This window comes from Mugil cephalus, chromosome 1 (genome assembly GCF_022458985.1).
Source record: "Mugil cephalus isolate CIBA_MC_2020 chromosome 1, CIBA_Mcephalus_1.1, whole genome shotgun sequence".
Lineage (NCBI taxonomy): Eukaryota > Metazoa > Chordata > Actinopteri > Mugiliformes > Mugilidae > Mugil > Mugil cephalus.
The window spans coordinates 14,343,841-14,363,961 of record NC_061770.1 but is presented as its reverse complement, the minus strand read 5'-3'; the positions used below and the strand labels follow the sequence as shown (position 1 = coordinate 14,363,961).

The 20,121-nt window shown below is 43.4% G+C and overlaps 2 protein-coding genes across 7 annotated transcripts in view; one reads left to right on the top strand and one right to left on the bottom strand.

Annotated features, from left to right (window-relative positions):
- The first annotated feature begins 862 nt into the window (after positions 1-862).
- On the top strand, positions 863-3,236 carry LOC125019880 (parapinopsin-like). The gene is made up of 5 exons (XM_047604903.1): positions 863-1,495; positions 1,781-1,871; positions 1,967-2,204; positions 2,298-2,540; positions 2,633-3,236. The coding sequence occupies exons 1-5, from the start codon at positions 1,171-1,173 to the stop codon at positions 2,771-2,773; spliced, it is 1,038 nt and encodes a 345-aa protein (XP_047460859.1). The 5' UTR covers positions 863-1,170; the 3' UTR covers positions 2,774-3,236.
- Positions 3,237-4,145: 909 nt separating this feature from the next.
- The window catches only part of LOC125007291 (cyclin-dependent kinase 17-like), a 37,481-nt gene continuing 21,505 nt past the window's right edge, over positions 4,146-20,121 (bottom strand). For 3 of the 6 annotated variants that reach the window (XM_047584020.1, XM_047584047.1, XM_047584039.1), the window contains 14 exons: positions 18,416-18,541; positions 13,095-13,151; positions 12,884-12,998; positions 12,632-12,726; positions 12,476-12,538; positions 12,258-12,381; positions 11,239-11,359; positions 10,899-10,996; positions 10,698-10,803; positions 10,503-10,545; positions 10,319-10,409; positions 10,148-10,225; positions 8,904-9,025; positions 4,146-6,652 (listed from right to left, as the gene is read on the bottom strand). In XM_047584020.1, coding sequence (XP_047439976.1) covers positions 8,922-9,025; positions 10,148-10,225; positions 10,319-10,409; positions 10,503-10,545; positions 10,698-10,803; positions 10,899-10,996; positions 11,239-11,359; positions 12,258-12,381; positions 12,476-12,538; positions 12,632-12,726; positions 12,884-12,998; positions 13,095-13,151; positions 18,416-18,541 — 1,221 coding nt within the window. In that variant the 3' untranslated portion in view covers positions 4,146-6,652; positions 8,904-8,921. Of the gene's footprint in view, positions 6,653-8,373; positions 8,421-8,903; positions 9,026-10,147; positions 10,226-10,318; positions 10,410-10,502; positions 10,546-10,697; positions 10,804-10,898; positions 10,997-11,238; positions 11,360-12,257; positions 12,382-12,475; positions 12,539-12,631; positions 12,727-12,883; positions 12,999-13,094; positions 13,152-18,415; positions 18,542-20,121 lie in introns of all 6 variants that reach the window. The other 3 variants (XM_047584030.1, XM_047584055.1, XR_007112673.1) reach the window with 2 other exon arrangements.

Here is a 20,121-nt window from a genome sequence, read left to right as displayed (position 1 = left end):
GAACCACTTATTCTTTTAATGAAAAATACACAAGTAAATTGCACTGGCAATACTTATCTATAGATTGGAACTTTCACTCAGATTACCATTGCATCTAATTACAAAACCCAAGTAAACGTGGTTTCTTTGTGTTTCTTACTCATCATTTCTTTGTTATATTCTGTGTAATTAAGTGCTATTTATTATAAATGTATGAGTTAATATGAATCAAATTAAGTGAATATTTTTACTATTCTATTAAACAATAATTCAATATTTTCCAAAAACAAATATTTGCAGCTTAAGGAATGTTTGAAAGACACTTTTATTTCACATTTGAAATGGCATAGATATATTTAAAATATCTATATAACATTATAACCACAAACACATGGCCATAGAACTTCTTGCTAGCGAATTTCAAAACAGTGACATATACATAGAGTACAGACATGAAGTCTGTACTCATGTCTGTACTCAGTGTATTTATTTCAGCGTTATTGAGCAAAGCTATCAGGCTGCAACCACTAACTGACTTTGCCCTCAAAGAAGCACCTGCTAAATCCACCCTGCAGAGAATCAAAGTAAAAATCTCTATCTGCTAAATTATTTAATATACACAATCAAGTGTGACAAGTTTGAGAAGACATAGAGCCACTTAAATGCCTTTAACCAGCACAATTGATTTAACCCTAACCCCCCAGTGTAGTATGTTCCTAAATCCCTGCTTCATTGCTTCATTATTCACGAACAGCTATAAAGCCAGCAATCATGGAAAGTGCAGTCTTACAGGGATATTAGACAGAATGATTATCTTCACAATCCGGATCTACGGATTTGGTTTCAAATCATTAGAGAAACAGAAAAAGTCATCGCCGGCCTCTGCTGGCTGGGCTTATTAAGAGGACCCAACCCCCATCTCTTCTCCCAGGTTGCAGCAGGACATCCAACAAGCAGCATGTGTTGAGAAGTTGTTTGGTAGTTGTTAATATTACGAGCTAACCATTTTGCTTTTATTTTTACACACCTGCCAGCTCTAAATTTTACATTTGCTTCATATTTTGTGCACCTGCAGTGAACATTTTGGACATTTAGAAGCTGCATTTGTTTTCAAGCTGTAGGTGGACCGACGCCTTGTAACCATTTGGGTTTTGCGCTCTGTGAATCAGTCCTTCATCTAACCTTCACAAAATGGAGAGCCCTTTCCCACATGGAAACTCTTCCTCCAGCTCGGCTAACCCAGAGCTCCTTTCTCGGACCGGTTACACAGTACTGGCCGTTATCATGGGCGTGTTCTCTGTATCCGGAATCATCCTCAATGTCTTGGTGATCGTGGTGACAGTGAGATACAGACAGCTAAGGCAGCCCCTCAGCTACGCCCTGGTCAACTTGGCCATATGTGACCTGGGCTGTGCTGTGTTCGGAGGCCTGCCTACCACAGTAACCAGTGCCATGGGATACTTCAGTCTGGGCCGTGTTGGCTGCGTGGTAGAGGGCTTTGCTGTTGCCTTTTTTGGTGAGTAAACCTTTCTTTAACCGTAAGAGATGTTTGCATGTTGAGTGGTATACGCTGCTTTGTGGATTTAACTTGGCGGAGGACATACTCAGATCCTAAACTTAGTTATAATATAGGAAGTGCTCCTTTACAAGTAACAGCACATGCAGAGGCAAATATTCACTGAAAACTGAAGAGTAATATAAATACCCATGCCTTATATGTTGCCAGCTTAGGACCTTAGCATGCTTTACACTACTACCATTGCAGTAAAGTCTACAAATGACTCTTTTTTTCTTCTCTCAGGTATAGCAAGCCTGTGTACCATAGGAGTCATTTCTGTTGAGCGCTACATAGTGGTGTGTTATCCCATGGGTGCCGTCCTGTTTCAGACCAGGTACAATGGTTGTCCATCACTGAGCAGCATCACACAGAGTAGAGAACGCAACATTGCTTGGCCAGCAAGCGAGAAACCATCTCTGTTGTTCTCAGGCATGCAGTGGCTGGAGTGGTACTGTCCTGGGTGTGGTCATTTGTGTGGAACACTCCGCCTCTGTTTGGCTGGGGAAGCTTTGAGTTAGAAGGAATCAAAACTTCCTGTGCTCCTAACTGGTACAGCCGCGATGTCGGGAACATGTCCTACATCATCATATACTTCTTCCTCTGCTTTGCCCTGCCCTTCTCCGTCATCATGGTGTCCTACTCTCGACTTCTGTGGACCCTGCGCCAGGTGAGCAACGAAGGCGCTTCTTTCTTTCGAGTGTTTGTTTTTGCTGAAATCATGATAAATCATCTTTTTTTGGCTTGTAATTTGGTGTGCCAGGTTACCAAACTTCAGGTATCCGAGGCTGGAAGCACAAATCGCGTGGAGGTGCAGGTGGCACGTATGATAGTAGTGATGGTGCTGACCTTCCTAGTCACCTGGCTGCCGTATGCTGCAATGGCCCTTGCCGTCATTATCGACTCCAGTCTATATATTGACCCTGTCATCGCCACCATACCTGTTTTCTTTGCTAAAAGCAGCACTGTCTACAACCCCATCATTTACATCTTCATGAACCGACAGGTAATCCTCCATGAAACACATTTATATCTACACAGAGAATGAAAGAGCCTATATAATCATAACCAACACGGATAATGTGCTTCCGTCTTCAGTTTCGAGCCTATGCTATTCCTACTGTTTTTTGTGGATGGAACCCGTGGGCGTCGGAGCTGCAGATATCCGAGGGTGAGACCACTGTCGCCTCGATCACCAGGAGCCAGAAAGTCTCACCTAAACAATCTTTAAAAGAATAACCGTGTATAAATCATTCCTGGGGCAGCGCCGGATCATCCGAACTGATTTGCCAGCCAGCCTCTGCAAACGGACTGCAAGAATACAGCTTTTCAAGACTTTAACAAAATAAGAGAAACTAATAAGGACGTTAGATGTGAAGAGGGCTGTGCAGCTCTGCTATAGTCATTTACCGTGGCCTTCGTCTTGTTGTGTCACTGATACTGGTATGTTTTATTGCTTTTGGTATTATTTTGTATCAAACCAACAGAGATTTTAAGTATATATATCTACACAAGCTTTGTTAGTTAACTGGAATTGTATTTTAATAGATCTGATCTAACAAATAGCCTACACTTACACCTACAGTGGTCAGTTTGGCCGATGCAAGGAAGTGACGAGGCATATTTATACAGTCTACGACCCCCACACTGATGGAGAGTTTAAGTAGGGACCCCCTACCTTCTATATGTGTTGTATATTAAACTCGGCCTAGTGCTATTTATAAATGTACATTATCATCATCATTTTGCATTCAGTGTGTATTCAAACAATACACAGGTTCAAATATTATTTTTTTTTCTTTTCATTTCAAACATGCACCGTTAGAGTGGCAGATAGATAGATAGATGCGAGTAATGTGTACAGGAGGCTTAGATTGACAGGTCTACCTGTTGAGACAGCTCCTGTATCTCTGAATGAGTGAAGTGCCCCTTTACTAAAATGTGATTCACATTAATGTGTATTTAAAGAAATTTAAATTTGTGATGTCTAATCAACCAAAGATTTTGCGACCCCCCCTTCAGTACTCCCGCGGACCCCGTCTTGGAGACCTATGTCTTAGCTGTATACCGTTTTGAATTCTTTGGTCGAGCCGTTACATTGTGTTGAGAGATTATGCACGTGTTCCTAATAAAGTGGCGACTGATTAATCTTCCAGTTGACCTGACTTGAGCTAAATGAATCAAGTACAGGTGAAGGACTGCGAACCGTCATGGCGACTTATTTTCAAAAGATTTATGACAAGGAAAAAAAGGTAGTTACATGTTTGTTTGTTTTTTAATTCTTTATTATTAGGTGTACACATCCTGTTCGCTTCTTAAGGTCTGCCCTCAAACGTGGGACACACCCCTCACACACACACACCAGACCTTAGTTACCATTATGGCTTTCATTAATAAGAAAAGTTATAATAATCAGTGTCTTTAACTCCTTTTGCAACATGATACTTCAATCCCAGCCTTTTGGATCCAGCATGTTAAACAGCAAAATAATAATAATAATAATAATAATAATAATAATAGTAATAAAAAAAAGAAGCTATCAGTTTTGTCAAGTCTCACAGTTTGATCATTCACAGTCTTTCCTAAATAAACACAAATGCAATCATACTCATCCTATTACCATGGCTTTTTTTATTGATTACAGAAATATTGCTATGACTTTCATGAAAGAAAAGCAAAAAATAAAAAATAAAATAAAAAAATAAAAACCCAGAATGTGAATAGCTGTATCAAACCTGTACAGATTAGTATATACAGAGTGAGGGATCACCTATGTACATGCTACATACGGTCACACTCTGGGAAAATAAGTAGTCCTTCGACCAGGCACGGACATGGGATCACTTTCTGAATCCAAGACGCAGAAGTGACCCGACGTCGGCGCCCGAGGAACGGGAGACTCCGATCTACACTCACAGGCCACCTCAGAGATACAGTACATGTAGACGTGTCGAACTGATTGGTGTGTGAAACAGTTGTGTGCTTGGACACCTGCAGCTTGGGAGGACTGACTTTGGTCCTGTTGTTTCTGGCAGCTTGGAATAATAACAGCATGAGACAACAGCGTGTTTGAGTGCTTCAAGTCCTTTGAAATAATCAGAGAGCCCAGTTGGACAGGCTACACAACGGTTGCCACTAAACCTGGAAGGTGGGTCAGATTTGTCACGCTAGCTGGTCCCAGTGCTGCCAGCACATCACACAGTTACTGAACAACCTCGTCTTTCGTGTTGTTTGAGGTTTACAGATGTTACGCGGTGTAAAAATCATGTGATGTCTCATGCAAAAATTTTAAACAAGGTGTTCCTTTTATTGTCGTTTTTTTTTATTATTATCCCCCAGCTACTTCACATACCAATTAAAAACATCTGTGTTTAATAAGGAAACATGCTTAACGAGATGACAAGAAAGGACGTGAGACAGGTAGCCTCTATGGTCAAATGAACGGGGTGACGCAGAAGACAGACGAAGATCAGTGCGGAGAGAATCTCCACGTACAATTTCAAATGAGTTTTGCAAAAGGGTTTCAGGCTACACGTTTAACATTCTCTACCGGGAAGGGAGACATACCAGACCCATCTGTACCTCACGGCATCCGACAAATACGACACTAGCAATAAGTCCTGAGCTCAAGGAATGTGCAACACGTCCCCAGCCAGTCGCCTTACTGTAAAAGACTGAGAACAGCATCCTGGAATTATCATTGCCATCTGACAAGTAAAACATATGATCATATATACAGATTTAAAAAAAAATATAGTAAAAATAGAAGCACAGAAAGTTAGGCAGGAGAAGGCGGGGCTGTTAAATGGTCTAATCTAAAGAGGTAAAAATTAGGCGCAGAGAGAACAGTTCAACATCGACACCCGTAGGTCGGACGACAAATCAAGACAGCTTCTGAGTCAAGGCGAAAGAGTAAGGGGGTGTCTAAGAGTAAGCAGGTGAGGATTTGTACACTTCCTATACCTCCGTCCTCCACCGTTGTCCTTCTCGCGGACTCAAACGGGAGCATCTCGCGGTGTCCTTTACAGCAACGCGACAAATGTAGATTCTGCTTGCGGAGTGGCTTCAAAAATGTAGAGCAGTGAAGTGTGCAATACGCCCGTCCATTTCCCATGAATCTCCTATGAGTTATCATTATTGTTGTTCGTTTCATTTTTTTTTCTTTTTTTTTTGGTTTGTCATTTGGATTTCTTCTTCACTCCAATATGTCTAGCAAGTACGTCACATCCTACACTGCTTGAGTGACTGATGAGGTAAAGTAATGACGGCCACCCTGAAACCTCGACTGGACGATAAGGTGCAAAAGATTATCTCTGTAAACTCCAATATACACACTCGTAACTTTCAAGTGAACCACCAGTTTGTGTTTAAGAAGAAGGAGGAGGAGGAGAAGAAGGGAGAGAGAGAGAGAGAGAGAGAGAGAGAGAGAGAGAAACTGTGTGTGTTGTCTTTAAAGGTCACGTAATAAAGGGTCAAGAGGTTACGCGAGGGTTCAGGTGCAATATTTAGAGTCTGGATTCAGGTTGAGGCGTGAAAAAAGCGGAGTTCTACAGCTCAGTCTCTTTATGTACAAGAATAGTTTTGGGAGGAAACGAAAAGAGAGCCACATGGTTTCGTCTCTCGTTTTGCTTTTGACTCCACTTGGACTCCTCCTTCGTTACAGCTCACTGATACAGCAAGTTCTGTGTGAAAACAGCTCACCTCCTAAACGCTGCCCTCCTCTGGGCAGCAGCGGTAGTAGCAGCAAGGAGAATTTGGAACTCTCCCACTTTTCTTCCAGCATGGCGCACGTTTTTTTTTATTATTATTACTTATTTATTTGTTTTTGTTTTTTTCCATTTGTTGTCGTCTTTAGGGTTGAGCTCAGTCTTTATATTTAACTATGAATTTTTCAGCCTTATTTCTGGGTGGTGTGTGTGTGTCTTTTTTTTTTCTTCAGTGTGTGGTTTTCGTGGCAAGATGTGTGTGTGTGTGTGTCACTCCTTCGGTGTGCGTGCGGCAGGGTCAGTGGATGCACGTCCGACTAGACAGCTCCGCGCGGCGCTGTCCTCCTCGCCTCATCTCATCGGCCCCGCCAGCACTAAAACAACACACTCTGCCTCCTGTTCTTCCCCTGGCCTGAGAGGGACAGAGAGACAAGAAGGAAAGAAAGAGAGGAAAAAGAGAAACAGATGTGAAAAAATGGGTTTGGACTTTGTCTCGACACACCACCGCATATCTGCAAATTTCACCCCATGCTAGTGTACGACATGGCCATAAGCACTGGACACACACACACAGGGCTGCAACAGGGGTTGTTGATATTCTTAAAAAACCAACCAACTTCTACATTCATCAATTAATCATTCAGTGTGGAAACATTTCCAAACAGTGGAAAAATATGTCTATTGTAAGAGAAGAGGAGAGGAGCTCATAATATCAAATGCGTATAATTCATAATTCATTTTCTATCTTTTGACTAAATGATTAAATGAGTAACTGTTGCAGCTTTACACACACACAAACATATCACACACGGCATTTCTTTTCCACCTGGATTAAATAAACTGTTTAGTTGAAACCATTATAGACATTAGTTACTTGTAGTATGTGTAGGGACAGTTGCTGAAAGTTGTTATTGATATTTACTGTAGTCTTGTTTAGCACTGGTTTACACTGGATGGGCCAAATATACGGGGCACTTCACCGAGGCACCTCGTCAATTTGATCATAAAATCGATTCCTCTCTAAAGGGGTTTCAACAAGGACGTTATGTGCTTCGTAAAATTACAATATATCGTAGGACCACTGCATTCCACTGCCTTCTTTTTAGCTAAGTTCGTGTGTAAGATAAGATAAGATACGCCTTTATTCATCCCGCAATGGGGAAATTCTTATTCTGTTAGTAGTTATGTGAGTATGTCTGATTCCACTGTCACAAAAATGACCTTTTCACCATTTTGGATTCTAGCTGCAGGGATTTTTTCCTTTTCAGAACGCAGGACGATAAATGAGAGCAGATCCTGATATCAGTAGAAACAGAGACATACGCTGACCGGCCTTAACATTATGACCACCTTCCTAATATTGCGTGGCTCTCATCTGTTTTGACTCATCAGAGAATGAACCTTCCGCGGCTGCCCTGTGGTGTTTGGTAACAGAATACTGATAGTGGTAGTAGCCTTTGGGTCCTATAGGTTGAGGGGAGGGGCCTCTGTCAAACAGGCTTGTTCTAGTGCAGGGGTCTTCAACGTTTTTCAGACCAAGGACCCCCAGACTGATGAGAGAGTAATTAGGGCCCCCCCTACCCTCTGTATTTAAAGAAAGTTAAATTTGTGGGGGGAAATTAAAAAAAATACATTAAAAAATGTCTAATCAAGCAAAGATTTTGCGACTCCCTGCAGTACCTCTGAGGACCCCCTAGGGGTCGCAGGCCCCCTGTTGAAGACCTGGGTTCCAGTGCATCCCACAGACACTTGACCAGTTAGCAATCTAGTGAATTTGGAGGCCAGGTCAACGCCTGTTTTTCATGTTTTTGGGTTTTTCCTAAACTGTTTTTGTGGCTGGTGGTGCCTGGTCTGGTCTTGGTGGGTGGTACATGTCTAAGTAACATCCAGGTCCAAATGTTTCACAGTAGAATATACACACATTACACTACATATTAAATTAACAAAAGTGCAGGGAAACATTTGGCTTAGGTAGTAATACATCACACTGTGTGCATGGTCCCATGACACTGCAGTTAGGTCATACTTACCGAAAGCTGTCACACACAAGCACTTATATCCATGCCAATGAAAAAAAAAAAAAAAGCAACGCACGCTCAAGCAAACCCACACTACGCAAAATGCCCCACTTACAGACTCAACAAAGGTCTACATCTCCCGTTGCAGAAACCTAAACAGGACTGCAAGTGAAAATAATCAAATGACTCGCTGTTCCCTCGTCACATTCTTTGCTTTTATGAAAAACCGCGGTGCCCCTTTGGTCCCTGAAAAGAACACTGGGAGTGGCTCGCTCTGAGAGAAAGAGGATTAGGTAAGTGAAAGCTGATATGATGCTACAGGGCTTGAAATGTGAGGGAGGGCACAAGGAGAAAGAACGTGGGAGGGGGTCGTGGAATTAAGAAAAGGAGATACAGAAGGAAAAGGAAAGTGGAAGCTTAAATGGGTAGTAAAATGATAAACTAGTGTTTCAGTTCAGGGAATGCAGTGGGGGAAGGGAAATGCAATGGCATGTGGTGTAGTTCAGCCACTGGGAGTCATAGAGTGGGGCAGCAGCAACAACATAGTGTGGACAGAGAAGAGACAGGCCGGGTGGTAGCCAAACAGAAATTAGAGAAGGAAAACCCGAGCAGACGAACGGACAGAATGAAAGAGACAGTATTTACCAGAACAGTAGGGCCCACTCAGCCAGTGGAAGTGGACGAGAGATTGTGACTCTGAGCCCTGGGATTGGCTGCGTCTCTCTGGAAGTACTGCGAGGGTGCAGAGCCTAGCCTATGGGCCATCGCTTTTAAGGGTCAGAGAGAGGAGGGGAGGTTGGGAGTATTGAGGTGTTACGGAGGAGTTGGAAGCGGGGTACACAGAGGGGGCGGGGGAGGTTGGAGAAAGGATTAAGGGAAAAATGAAAAAGTGCAAAAGAAGAGAGCGCGGGTACCAGAGAGAGGGGACAGTTTAATCAGAGCAGGACAGAGAGGGCAACGGAAGCAGGAAAAAAAAAAGAGACACACACAGAGACTGTGATAAAGACAGAAACACTGAAGTATATCAAAGCAAATGTCGACGGCACATCAGATATGCACGGTTAATGTGCAGAGGCTCAAGCGGGATAAAACTCCCCGGCTGCACGTCACTATTCTTACCAGTTTTCTATCCCCTGTCTTTGTTGGTTTCCACTGCTCAACTGAGTTTAATAAGGAGGATAGACGTGTAAGCTCACTGTGGAGCAAAAAATCTATGGAAATCAGGGATATTCAAAAAAAAAAAACAAAAAAAACAGGGCTCTACGGCCTTGTTATCAGGTCTGCAAGGTTGTATTTTGAAGCTGAGTAATTCATATTCTAGCCATGATCAGACTACTGCTGGTGTCTTTGTTTTGCAAAGATTCAGTCATAAACAGAAGTGCTGAATTTTTGACACGATTTATCATGCTGGACATTATTACAATTTATCCTAAAGGGACATGACTGTCCCATGTCCCAGTTCACCTGAAAAGCCAAAAGCTTTAACCTTGCAAAGGTGCAGGAAGAAAAGTCAGCGCATCGTCATTTAAAATTCTTTCTCTGGGGAGTAAACATATCTGTATAAAATCATGTCCCTCTAATCTGACAGTATTTTATAGGTTTTAGTTAAGACCAAATATATGGGGATTAATGGACTTATATGTGGTAATGAGCAAAGGCTATTCTGTGTATATATTCTGTGTATGCATTGTAGTAGTATGTGTACGACCCTGGTGACCAGCTGAGGACCTGCGAGCGACATGACCACACAGTGGCATGAGAGACGACAAAAAGCAAACACTTAAGAGCAAAAGAGAAGAAGAAGGAGCAAGACAGGGAGCGAGTCCTAACCTCGTTTTCTCAATTTTTCAATTTCCTATTTATTTATTTTTTAATCTTGGAGGACTTACTTGACTCTGGGTAGGTCGAGGATCTCTTCCCTGGATCTTTCTGGAGCTGAATGCCTTTTACGGAGAAGATTGATGCAGCTGATAAAAAAAAAAAGATAAGAAAAAAGAAAGCTGGTGAGACGGCGTTTATGCAATAAATACGTACATTCAAGTCAAACTATGTGTACTCACTGTCAACCAGTGTTTGAACCTGCTCCCCGAGACTCCTGAAGTACGAGTGTCTGAGAGCGTCCTCAGCTGATACGCGCTTCTTTGCCTCAAACTACAGAAACAGAGAGGTGGGGTTGTTCACAGAGTGCGTAAGGTGTGCATGAATTAAAAATTCTCATAGTCATCTGTCGGCAGCAATCTTTACCTGTAAGAGCATTGAGATCAAGTCATGACCGTCGTTGTCTATCCTGTGTGTCAAAGGCAGAAAGAGGCAGAAAGGCTTGACTTCAGTTTCTTGAGAAAATCAAACCTTTATCATATAGTATAACATATACCAGTCACTGAATCTGTACACACATGCATCCACAGTTGTGTGCACATAGTGCCCTAGGCTACACACCTGGGTGCGTGGTTGACAAGGGGCTCTGCGTGGTAGCGGGGGAAATTGTACGTCTTGAACTCTTCGCTGGCGGTGATACCGGGCCAAGTCTCTTCCGTGGGAGTACCTGTTAAAGACAACGAGGGTTTGTCGCACAGTGAGCGCACACGCGCAAAAACAAACGGCCTGACTTTTATCGTCCAAGTTCCACTGGTGTCTCACCGAGGATGCGGAATATGAGGTGAAGCTCGTCCTCCACAGTCGATCCGGGGAAGAGAGGCCTGCCTGTGATCATTTCGTAAAAGATACAACCCACACCCCTGGAGGAAGGACAGAAACGGTGGCGCACACATTCAGTTAAAACAAAGCACATGACACCTAAATTCATTATACTATTTGGTAAAAGAGGAGAAGAGGTAGACCAGTCCTGTGTAACCATTCCTCTCTACTCTAAAGGTTCATACTGTAAGACATTCCTAACAAAGCAAAACAAGAGACTTATTCCAACTCGACTATTTGGAAGTTTGGGGTATTAAAAAAAAAAGCAGTGTGTTTATCTCACCACATGTCAATGGGTGTTGAGTACTCGGTGGAGCCCAGCAGCACATCTGGTGGCCGGTACCATAGTGTCACCACTTCATTGGAGTACGTCTTTGTAGGTACTGACTTGGCTCGTGCCAAACCTGAACACAACAGATGTCGCAAACTATAAGTGTTTGATGGCAGAAGAGGTGAGAATATTGATTTAAATAGTAATCCACAAATAGGAGTTACACTTGGGTATATGTGAAAGGAGATCCTGTTCCGGGTTTTACCTAAGGAGGGCAGTGTTGGGTTGTTAACTACACCATTCAGGCATAACATTATGACCAGAGAATTAAATAACATTGACCATCTTGTGACAGTGCATTGTTCTGCTGGGAAACTTTTAAACCTGGCATTCATGTGGATGTTACAGACACACACACACACACAAATGGTTTGGGAACAAGTCAAAAACCATGAAAGCACAATGTATGGAGCGGGCCTTCAATTTTACATCTTGTGGGACGCACTGGAACAAGGCAAACTTGATCCACACAGGCCCCTCCCCTCCACTCATAAGACCCAAGGGCCCCCACTGACAACATCCTGTTCCCAGACACCACAGGACACCCTCAGAAGGCCCATGTCCATTTTCTAATGAGTCACAGCTGTTTTGGATACGTATGGGAGACCTATACAATATTAGGAAGGTGGTCATAATGTTATGCCTGTCTTGTTGTGTCTGATGAGCGCTGTGCGCTCTAGTGAGGCTTTTCAGGTTGTATTTCCTTGTACATACTTTTGTCTGTTCACCACTAGTGTATTAGACCAAGAAACAAGCTCAACGTCATGTTCAATCAGACTGCTTCCTTTACAACTCAAATTTGAACTTAATGTTTAACACACAAGAACAGCGTGACTTCAGGCAACGCTCTCCGATGCAGTGCAGGTGACTATGTACAAATCTTTTTCATCTTAGCACAGTGTGGCGCAGAGATACAGGATCTTTCAAGATAATATCCCGGTGAGCATCTAGGTGGTTAACTTGTGATGTACCGAAGTCTGCCAGTTTGAGTTCCCCTTTTTCATTGATGAGCAAGTTCTGGGGTTTGAGGTCTCTGTGGAGGACCTTCCTTCTGTGGCAGTAGGCGAGACCTCTTAAAAGCTGGAATAAGAAGATCTGAGGAGGAGAGAAGATGAATGTGACTAAAACAACAGCGCAGTAGCCAAAATCCGCCTAAATTTACAGTTCTGAACAGATCTGAATGAATTACCTTGACATTGTGAACACTCATGATGCTCCCACAGTCATCCATATATTGTTTCAGGTCTTTTTCCTGAAAGAATTTCAAGACAGGTATTATAGAGATATGTACACTATAGCATAATTGACCCTTTAAAGACATTGTAAACATTCAAGTGTTTCTCACCAGGTACTCAAACACGAGTGTCAGGCACTTGTCAGTGTGGATAATGTCATGAAGAGTGACAATATTGGCGTGCTTCAAGTCTTTCAGCAGAGACACTGGAGGAGGAGACGGATCAGAGACTGTCAGTCAAACAGGCAGCGTGCGAGAGGAAACCCACAGTTCACGGCAGAGGAAGCTTTGCCCAAGGTACGCCGTCAAAACTTCTGAGGCGTGCACTTTCAAATCACGTCACTTAGATTTGCGCTTCCTTACCTTCTCGGATGGCTGTGCAGGGCGCCCCCTCCTCGTGCTCCAGTCGGATCTCTTTCAGAGCTACTAAATTGTCCGTCAGCTTGCTTCGACCCTTAAACACCGTAGCATACGTCCCCTGCAGACGCGGGAGATGAATGGATTAGTAAAATAAAGCAACTTAATCACAACTGTATGTTTTTTTTTTTTTTGGTGTCGGTTTCACTGATCTCACCTCCCCTAGTTTGTCCAGTTTGATGTAGGTCTCTAGTTTCCCAAAGCCGATTTCAGACTGCAGTTGACAGAAAGAAGACAGTTGAGGAAGCAGTAATATTACGAACTATCATCAGATCTGCTTGCATGTATTTTTAGTCCAGCCTGATGTTAGGTAACTGGAGCTAATGATCTCTTGGATCCAGATCTCCAACCTCCATTTCTGCTGTGTTTGACATCTGGGCTAAAACTGCAGGGGATCTGAATCAACTGCCATTATTTTATGCTCTGTGTGATTATCCATCCATTATCTATTGGCACTTATCCTCTAGAGGGTTGCGGGGGGGCCTATTTCAGCTTTCATTGGGTGTATTAGCCCAGTTCCTCACACACACAAACAGACAAACAAGCATTCACAACCACATTCACACCTAGGGCCAATTCCGAATGACCCATTAACCTAACAAGCACGTCTCTGGACTGTGAACCCAGAACCTTCTTTGCATGTGGTTAAACATTAGCTTGGTTTCTCCAGCACCTTTAGCATTTAACATCTCTGCTGCATGTATACAGGGCAACAGTCTATACACACATGGATTCTATCTGGGATAACATCTGCTATCATCTTACAACATAGGGACTTTGATCCACGGTCGATGTGTCAGAGCTTCCAGTGGAGCCAGCAGATATCTAGACTAAAGATAATGGATTTTTGGGCCGCGGGTGCATGTTGCACTTGTAAATTGAGACACGGGTTGGAGTTGAGCGACGGCAGCTAACACCTGACAGTTTACGCACGAAACAGAGTTTAAAAACTGCAGTGGATTTGTTCAAGGTATTTGCTTGGCAAACTTATGCCGCTTGTTGAAGGGGTATGACAGGGCGTGGCGTCCCTTGTGCTCTCCACATCCAAACTGTTTCTGAAGCAACAGCCGTGGGAAATACTGTACTTGCTAAACCCAGTACAGCATCAGGAGCGCTGCACATACAAAACAGCTGTGCACAAATGACGTGGCTGGCATTATTTGATGTTTGAGTGCAATTCGTCAAGGCGTGCAGGCGCTACATAAATGCAGGTGCAATACACCATGTGAATAAAAGACCCTGAACGCAGCCTAATCTCTTGGTGCAATGTTGAACTTTGATCAGAGCTCTTCACATTGGCAGTGCTAGTTGCCTATTTCATTTGATTCTTTGTCTGAACTGAAAATTTGATTCCCCCCTCTTTGTTTCTTTAATGCTACAAAGTGAAGTCGTCCTCATTTGCACATCGCTACAGGAAGTCAGCGCAGCAAAGCCAACCAAGTGTGGCAAAACATGCATTACGTATTAATATGAAAACAGATATCCAGCGGGCACACTTCACATCTCTGTCTCTGAATTAATCCTGAATACGGCTAATAAAGGCTTAGTTGTATAATGTATGTGGCCCCCCTGGTCTCCGGGTCATGAATTATAGATGGATGTGGCTACGTCAAGCTGTGATACCTACAGGCCTGCCAGAGTTGATCTCTCTTTGTTTGTCGCTGTTTGTCTACCGCTGTCAAGATGGTTTTAACCATGTTTTATCTGTGCCCATCTCTCGGAACCCACCCATCGCTCTTGATCTTGCGCTTGCCATACCCGTCTTGACGCTGATGCCAGGCTCAAGCATGTGTGTGTGTGTGTGTGTAAGAGAGAGAAAGACGGGGAGGGTCTCCAGTGACCAAGTTAGCTGATGAAGCATGTGATCTCTTTAAAGGCATGCCTAAAAACCGACTCCAGCTCAGACGCCATGATGACGTATTTACACGCTGGAACAAGACAATGTGTGAATCGTGTGTGTGTGTGCACAAAATCCGTTTTTTGCAAAATAAAATAAATGTATTATTTTATTTATGCATTTAAATCATTAACTAGCTTTTAATGTGGTGCTGTGCAATGCAATCGGAAATAAAAAAAAAAAGAAAGAGAGAAAACATGAATAAAAAGCGAGGAAATGTGAGTGAGCATTACCATATGTGCCGGAATATACACCCAGCCTTTTTAACATCGGACATACAGTCTATGCTCAGTGCGCACCCACACACACAGGTGCTCCCATTGCTGTGTTTGTGACAGGAGCTGTCAGGAGCCGTTGCTGAGCTGTGCTGCTCTTTTGGCAGCGGAGTTAGTCTCATGAGCAAAGCATGCCCGCGCACGACCACGCACGCGCATCCAAAACATGCAAAAAAAAGACGCATGTGTTTGCCTCTTCCGTCACTGAAGTCTCCCTAAAACAATGAAAGGCCCATCGCGTACAGCTGACTTTCTTCTAACCGCGTGCAACTGTGCTCCCTGAGTAGCTTATGGTGCCGTGTGCTTGCAAGCGTGTGTGTGTGCGCGCGCGCCTGCGTATGCTTGATGGCAAAGGGTTCATTTCATTCCCCACGCTCCAGTGCACTTACTCAGCAGAACTGGGTCAGACCAAGTTTTAGAGACCGAATTAAAGCAACACAAAACCAAACAATATGCGCGTTCTGTCCGAGCCTGTATGAGGCACCGAGGAGACCACAGATGGATGGACTCGTAGCAAGAGTGAGGCACGCGGGAAGAGAAATTAGCGCAGCTATAACCAGCACGCGTACTTAGAAGAAGTCCGAGACTTTGACCACAGTTCTTATTAATTGTGCTCTCCCCATGTTTATAAGAAAGCTTGATATTTAAAGAAAGGATGAACTGAGGACTCGGTGGGAGAGGAAAAAACGACAGCCTTCTGTGAAGAGAGGAGTTGGCAGGCAGTGGGAGGTGGAAGGAAAGAAGAGTTGCCAATCCCCTGAGCTATAGTCAGTCCACCAATCAACACATTTTTTCATGTAAACCTGCCAACAGCTACGTACAAAGTTTGATCCAAAGTAGTGGGCCGACACGGGATGTACTTATTGTCACATGTACTATGCTATAATGACAGTATGATATAACAAAGTGGAGGCAAAAGAATGTCATCTTGTATATTCAATTGTTAAATAATACTTAATTAGGAAGATTTCAGTCCTGGTTCATTTGGCGACAACAATTAGCGGCTCTGACTAGAAGTGCAGTGCAGGACACAAACTATTGTATTAAAACAACTGTTTTAATGCATGAAGTTGGGGAATAATTTAAGTCTTTCCGTTATTCTGTGAGCAACCGTGGTTTGATTTTATGTTGCATGAGTCTGCAAACAGCAGTGAAAATGGTTTGAAAAGTTGGAGGTGTGCTCGCTGTGGCTGCCAACTGTTTCTCAATCGATCCAAAAATGCCCATTGTCTCATTTCGGCAGGCGTGTTTCTGATGAACAGTAGTAGCAGTTGCATCATCTGTGGCTACTTCACGGCTTTGTTTTGCCACTGTACAAATGTTTTCAATTTGATTTTAGCAGCAGTGCGAAGTGTCCAGTTTGCATTAGCGGCGATCGCAAAGCCTTTGGATTACATCACATCCTGATATTCACAGAGATTACATGAGCAGAACCTTTCTTTCAAATCTTCCTGGAGTCCTAGTCCTAGAGTGTAATGGCCTGTCACTCAGGAGGTGAACGAGTTAGCAAAGTGCACGTAGCATAACACTATTAAGTGTTGCGCTCCCAGATTAAATGGCATCTCGTTCTTTGCCCCCGTACAACACTGAATCTCACTGGAATGCCGTGAATAATTGATCGTCAACGGGCGTCAGCCATGAAGGAAAAACGATACCAACCAACTTCAGTTGCATTACACTGGAAGCGATTCAATGATCAAAATACATGGTTTAAAATACAAGCATGTGTCACGGGACACTGGACACATGTTCTACATTACGGTGACAAAAGCAACCGCACTGATAGCACAGAGGTTATTACATCAATGTGCTTGTTTTTTTCTTGCTGTTTTTTTTTTCTGTCAAGGAACGACTGTAGATGCACATTAGAATGTTTGTTACATATTACTCTTTCAGCTTCGGTTAAAGGTGCTCAAACTTATCTTAACAGGCGGAGTAAGACATATGAGGAATGCCTATAAAGTCCCAGCGTCCATGCCACCAGCTCAGAGCATTTTAAAGTGAGACCTGAGGCATACTGCAATAAACATTTGCATGGGAGCACCGCACCAAAGTGAGATTAGCCACTCTAATAAAATAATATCACTGTGTACACAATCTAAAAGCTCAGTAAGATGTCAAGACATGTAATAGAGTTTTCCTGCTATTCAACCAGTATTGTGTTATTTTTTAGTTCTTGGGCCATTTGTCTTTGCTCACATATTTATCTTTTCTGTTAATTATGCATCCAGTCGTTTATACTTTTTCTCCTTTCACATCCTTGCTCTCCAGCTCCCTTCAAGGTGTCCTGTGGCGTAATCCTAGTCAGGAAAGGAGCTGCAGCAGATGAGTCTGACACTGCTGCTGAATTATTGATCGACCTATTACATCACGTACGTACGGCGGCTCTAAAGACAGAACGCGGGCGGACAGATGTGAGAAAAACGTCCACCGCTCATTTACAGGGTAAAGACACACAAGCGGCTTCACCGGCTCTTCCTCTCCTTCTGCTCCTCCATATACTTTAGTTTTTTTTACTGTCCTTCCTTTCCTTTCATCTCTGTGAGACCGAGGCAGAAAAGCTGCGTCATTAAATTGCTTCAAGCAGAGAGCTAGAGGCGGCGCGCCGGCCCCCGGTCGATAATTACAGCAAAGATGGTTGATGGAGGGCGAATCCTCCATGTTTCCCCGTAGAACGTGGAGGGTTGCGCTGATCTTGTTTAAAGTAATGTATCAGTGGAGTGGACTGAATTTAATTTAAAACACAGCGAGCGCGTCAGGTGGGGAACGCGAGAAACAAAGAGCATTGCTCTTCTTTTTTTTTTTTCAGTCGTACATGAAGAACGACTTGAAAATTTAAGTGACGGCAGAACCAAAAGAGTAAGTGTGAGCTAAATAAAAACCAAGTGAAAGAACAGGAGTACTTGAGCAACCAAGAGGCATAAAGGAACATGCTGCATATTCATGAATACCTCTCTTACTTTTTTTCTTTCATACCCACAATGCTCTTCGCCTGCATACACAATACAAAATTTATCATTCATCCCCCTACTGAGCCATTGTGAGCGCTATAGCATAACTCAGTGTGTGTTTAGAGCGAGCTTGCGTTTGAGTGGCTGCTCTGTGTGCGTGTGTCACATGATACAATGGCCTTCGTCAACCATTTCGGCTGAGCACAAAGACACCGAAAGTTCATATTACTTTTGTTTTCAAACAAAGCCAACCCGAAAAGAGCGGCGCACACACACCCAGTTGAACTGACAAGAGTGTGCAGGCAGAGAACACACGGATGCAAATACACGCGCACAAACGGCACCGACTACTGACCAGTGATGCGCGTCGTAGCCTGCGGCTCATGGGTTTGTCAAAGGGAGGGCTGTTCATGGCAAACTTCTCCAAGTAGCCCTCCGGTAGCCTGATGTCAGCTGGGAGAGACAAGCGTTTGTTTATGTCCTGAAAAAGAAGAGAACAGGGAGACAGAAAGAAGCTTATGAGCACACGAAATTGGAAAATGAAACCATCTGACATTTTTGAACGGGAGTTTTCCGTACATATTGATAACATTAACACACACGCATGTGTCCTTTAAATGTGGTGCGACATGAACAGCTGCGAGATGACGACTATAAACCTTTAACAACTGCAATAGTATAATAAACAGTCAAACAGTCAATTGCTTTGGATGCTCTGACATTTTAGTGACCCGGTGCTCAGCTTTCCCCGTCTGTTTCTCCTGGCTGTGAATTCAAACATTTTTCTGATCTCCAGGTGCCACGTGCTGCTGTGAATGACTCATGATTTATTATTAGATGAATTTGCCATTTACAGCATAAAACTTGGCTATGCAACTTACAAGCTCATCGTGTTATTGCGTTTGATATTCTTTCTTCTACGTTTCTGCCAACTGTCGTAGACTGACTATGCCAAGACTTAATTTCCAACTCAGAACATGGAATAAACCTCATCTTATACTTGTGTTGTGTTATTGTTACTACCCCACAACTGCTGTGGTACCTTTCACCTTCTAGCCATTGCTTCAATACAAGTCGCAAGACTCGTTTCCCACAATGCACTGCACCTATATGCTATCTGCGTAAAACACGTTCATCGGCAAGGTGCCAATCACACATTGTTTCCATGGCAGCGGTGGTTGGCTGGCCCGGTCCCACAGTCCTACATTGTGTGTGTGTGTGTGTGTGTTCGATGTGTGAAGGATTTGTGTGTGAACATGTGAACGATAGTGGCAGTATAGAGTAGTGTGTGTACGCCTAAAGATCAAAGACGAGGGATTTTACGCCTGTAACGGTTTTATCCGAGCTTCCCGTCTCACATCACAACATGCGCTGTTACACATAAACCATATATGACTAAATACGGTGGCAGACTGCACTGAGTCTGTCTCAAAATATACAGCGTGAAAACATCAAGAAACGCTCTGCAAGAATGAGCATAAACAAAAATAAGCCACAATCACACTCTTTGTTACATTCTTCTAGGTGTAGTTTAAACAGCATAATACAAAAAAAACACACAACCACATGCTAAAGGTGCATTCAAGAGTAATGTAATATGCATAAGAGAAATAGTTCCCTTAAACTTTCCACGAGATTTCACATTATGTTCCATTCATGATACAAATGACCTCCAAACACCAAAAACAACAGAGCTCCACACAACCTCACTGTCCATACTGTTTCTGAGTGTAACAATGGACACAAGTTCACAAAGACACTGACACTCATGCCCTCTCATTCACTGGCTGAGACCGACACACACACACACACGCGCGTTCCCGTACTCACAATGCAGAACAGATCTAGTAGCTCCCTCATTGTCCTCCTTAAACGTGTTTTTGTACGCACTCACACACTCAACGATGCATGTCTCTGACCTGACACATGACTGCACACGCACTGATAGCGAAACAGAGAGGGCTGGCACTGTGGTAGAGGTCCACATGCTCACGGAGAGGAGGAGGAGGATGAGGGAGAAAAAAAAGAGGAGGAGGGGGAAAGCAGGAACAGAGGAGAGAG

Bases quoted from the DNA above. Each gene is read 5' to 3' on its own strand.
- LOC125019880 (XM_047604903.1), top strand. From the start codon at position 1,171: ATGGAGAGCCCTTTCCCACATGGAAACTCTTCCTCCAGCTCGGCTAAC. The intron at 1,496-1,780 runs GTGAGTAAACCT...TTCTTCTCTCAG, and splicing joins CTTTGCTGTTGCCTTTTTTG to GTATAGCAAGCCTGTGTACC. The intron at 2,205-2,297 runs GTGAGCAACGAA...TTGGTGTGCCAG, and splicing joins TTCTGTGGACCCTGCGCCAG to GTTACCAAACTTCAGGTATC.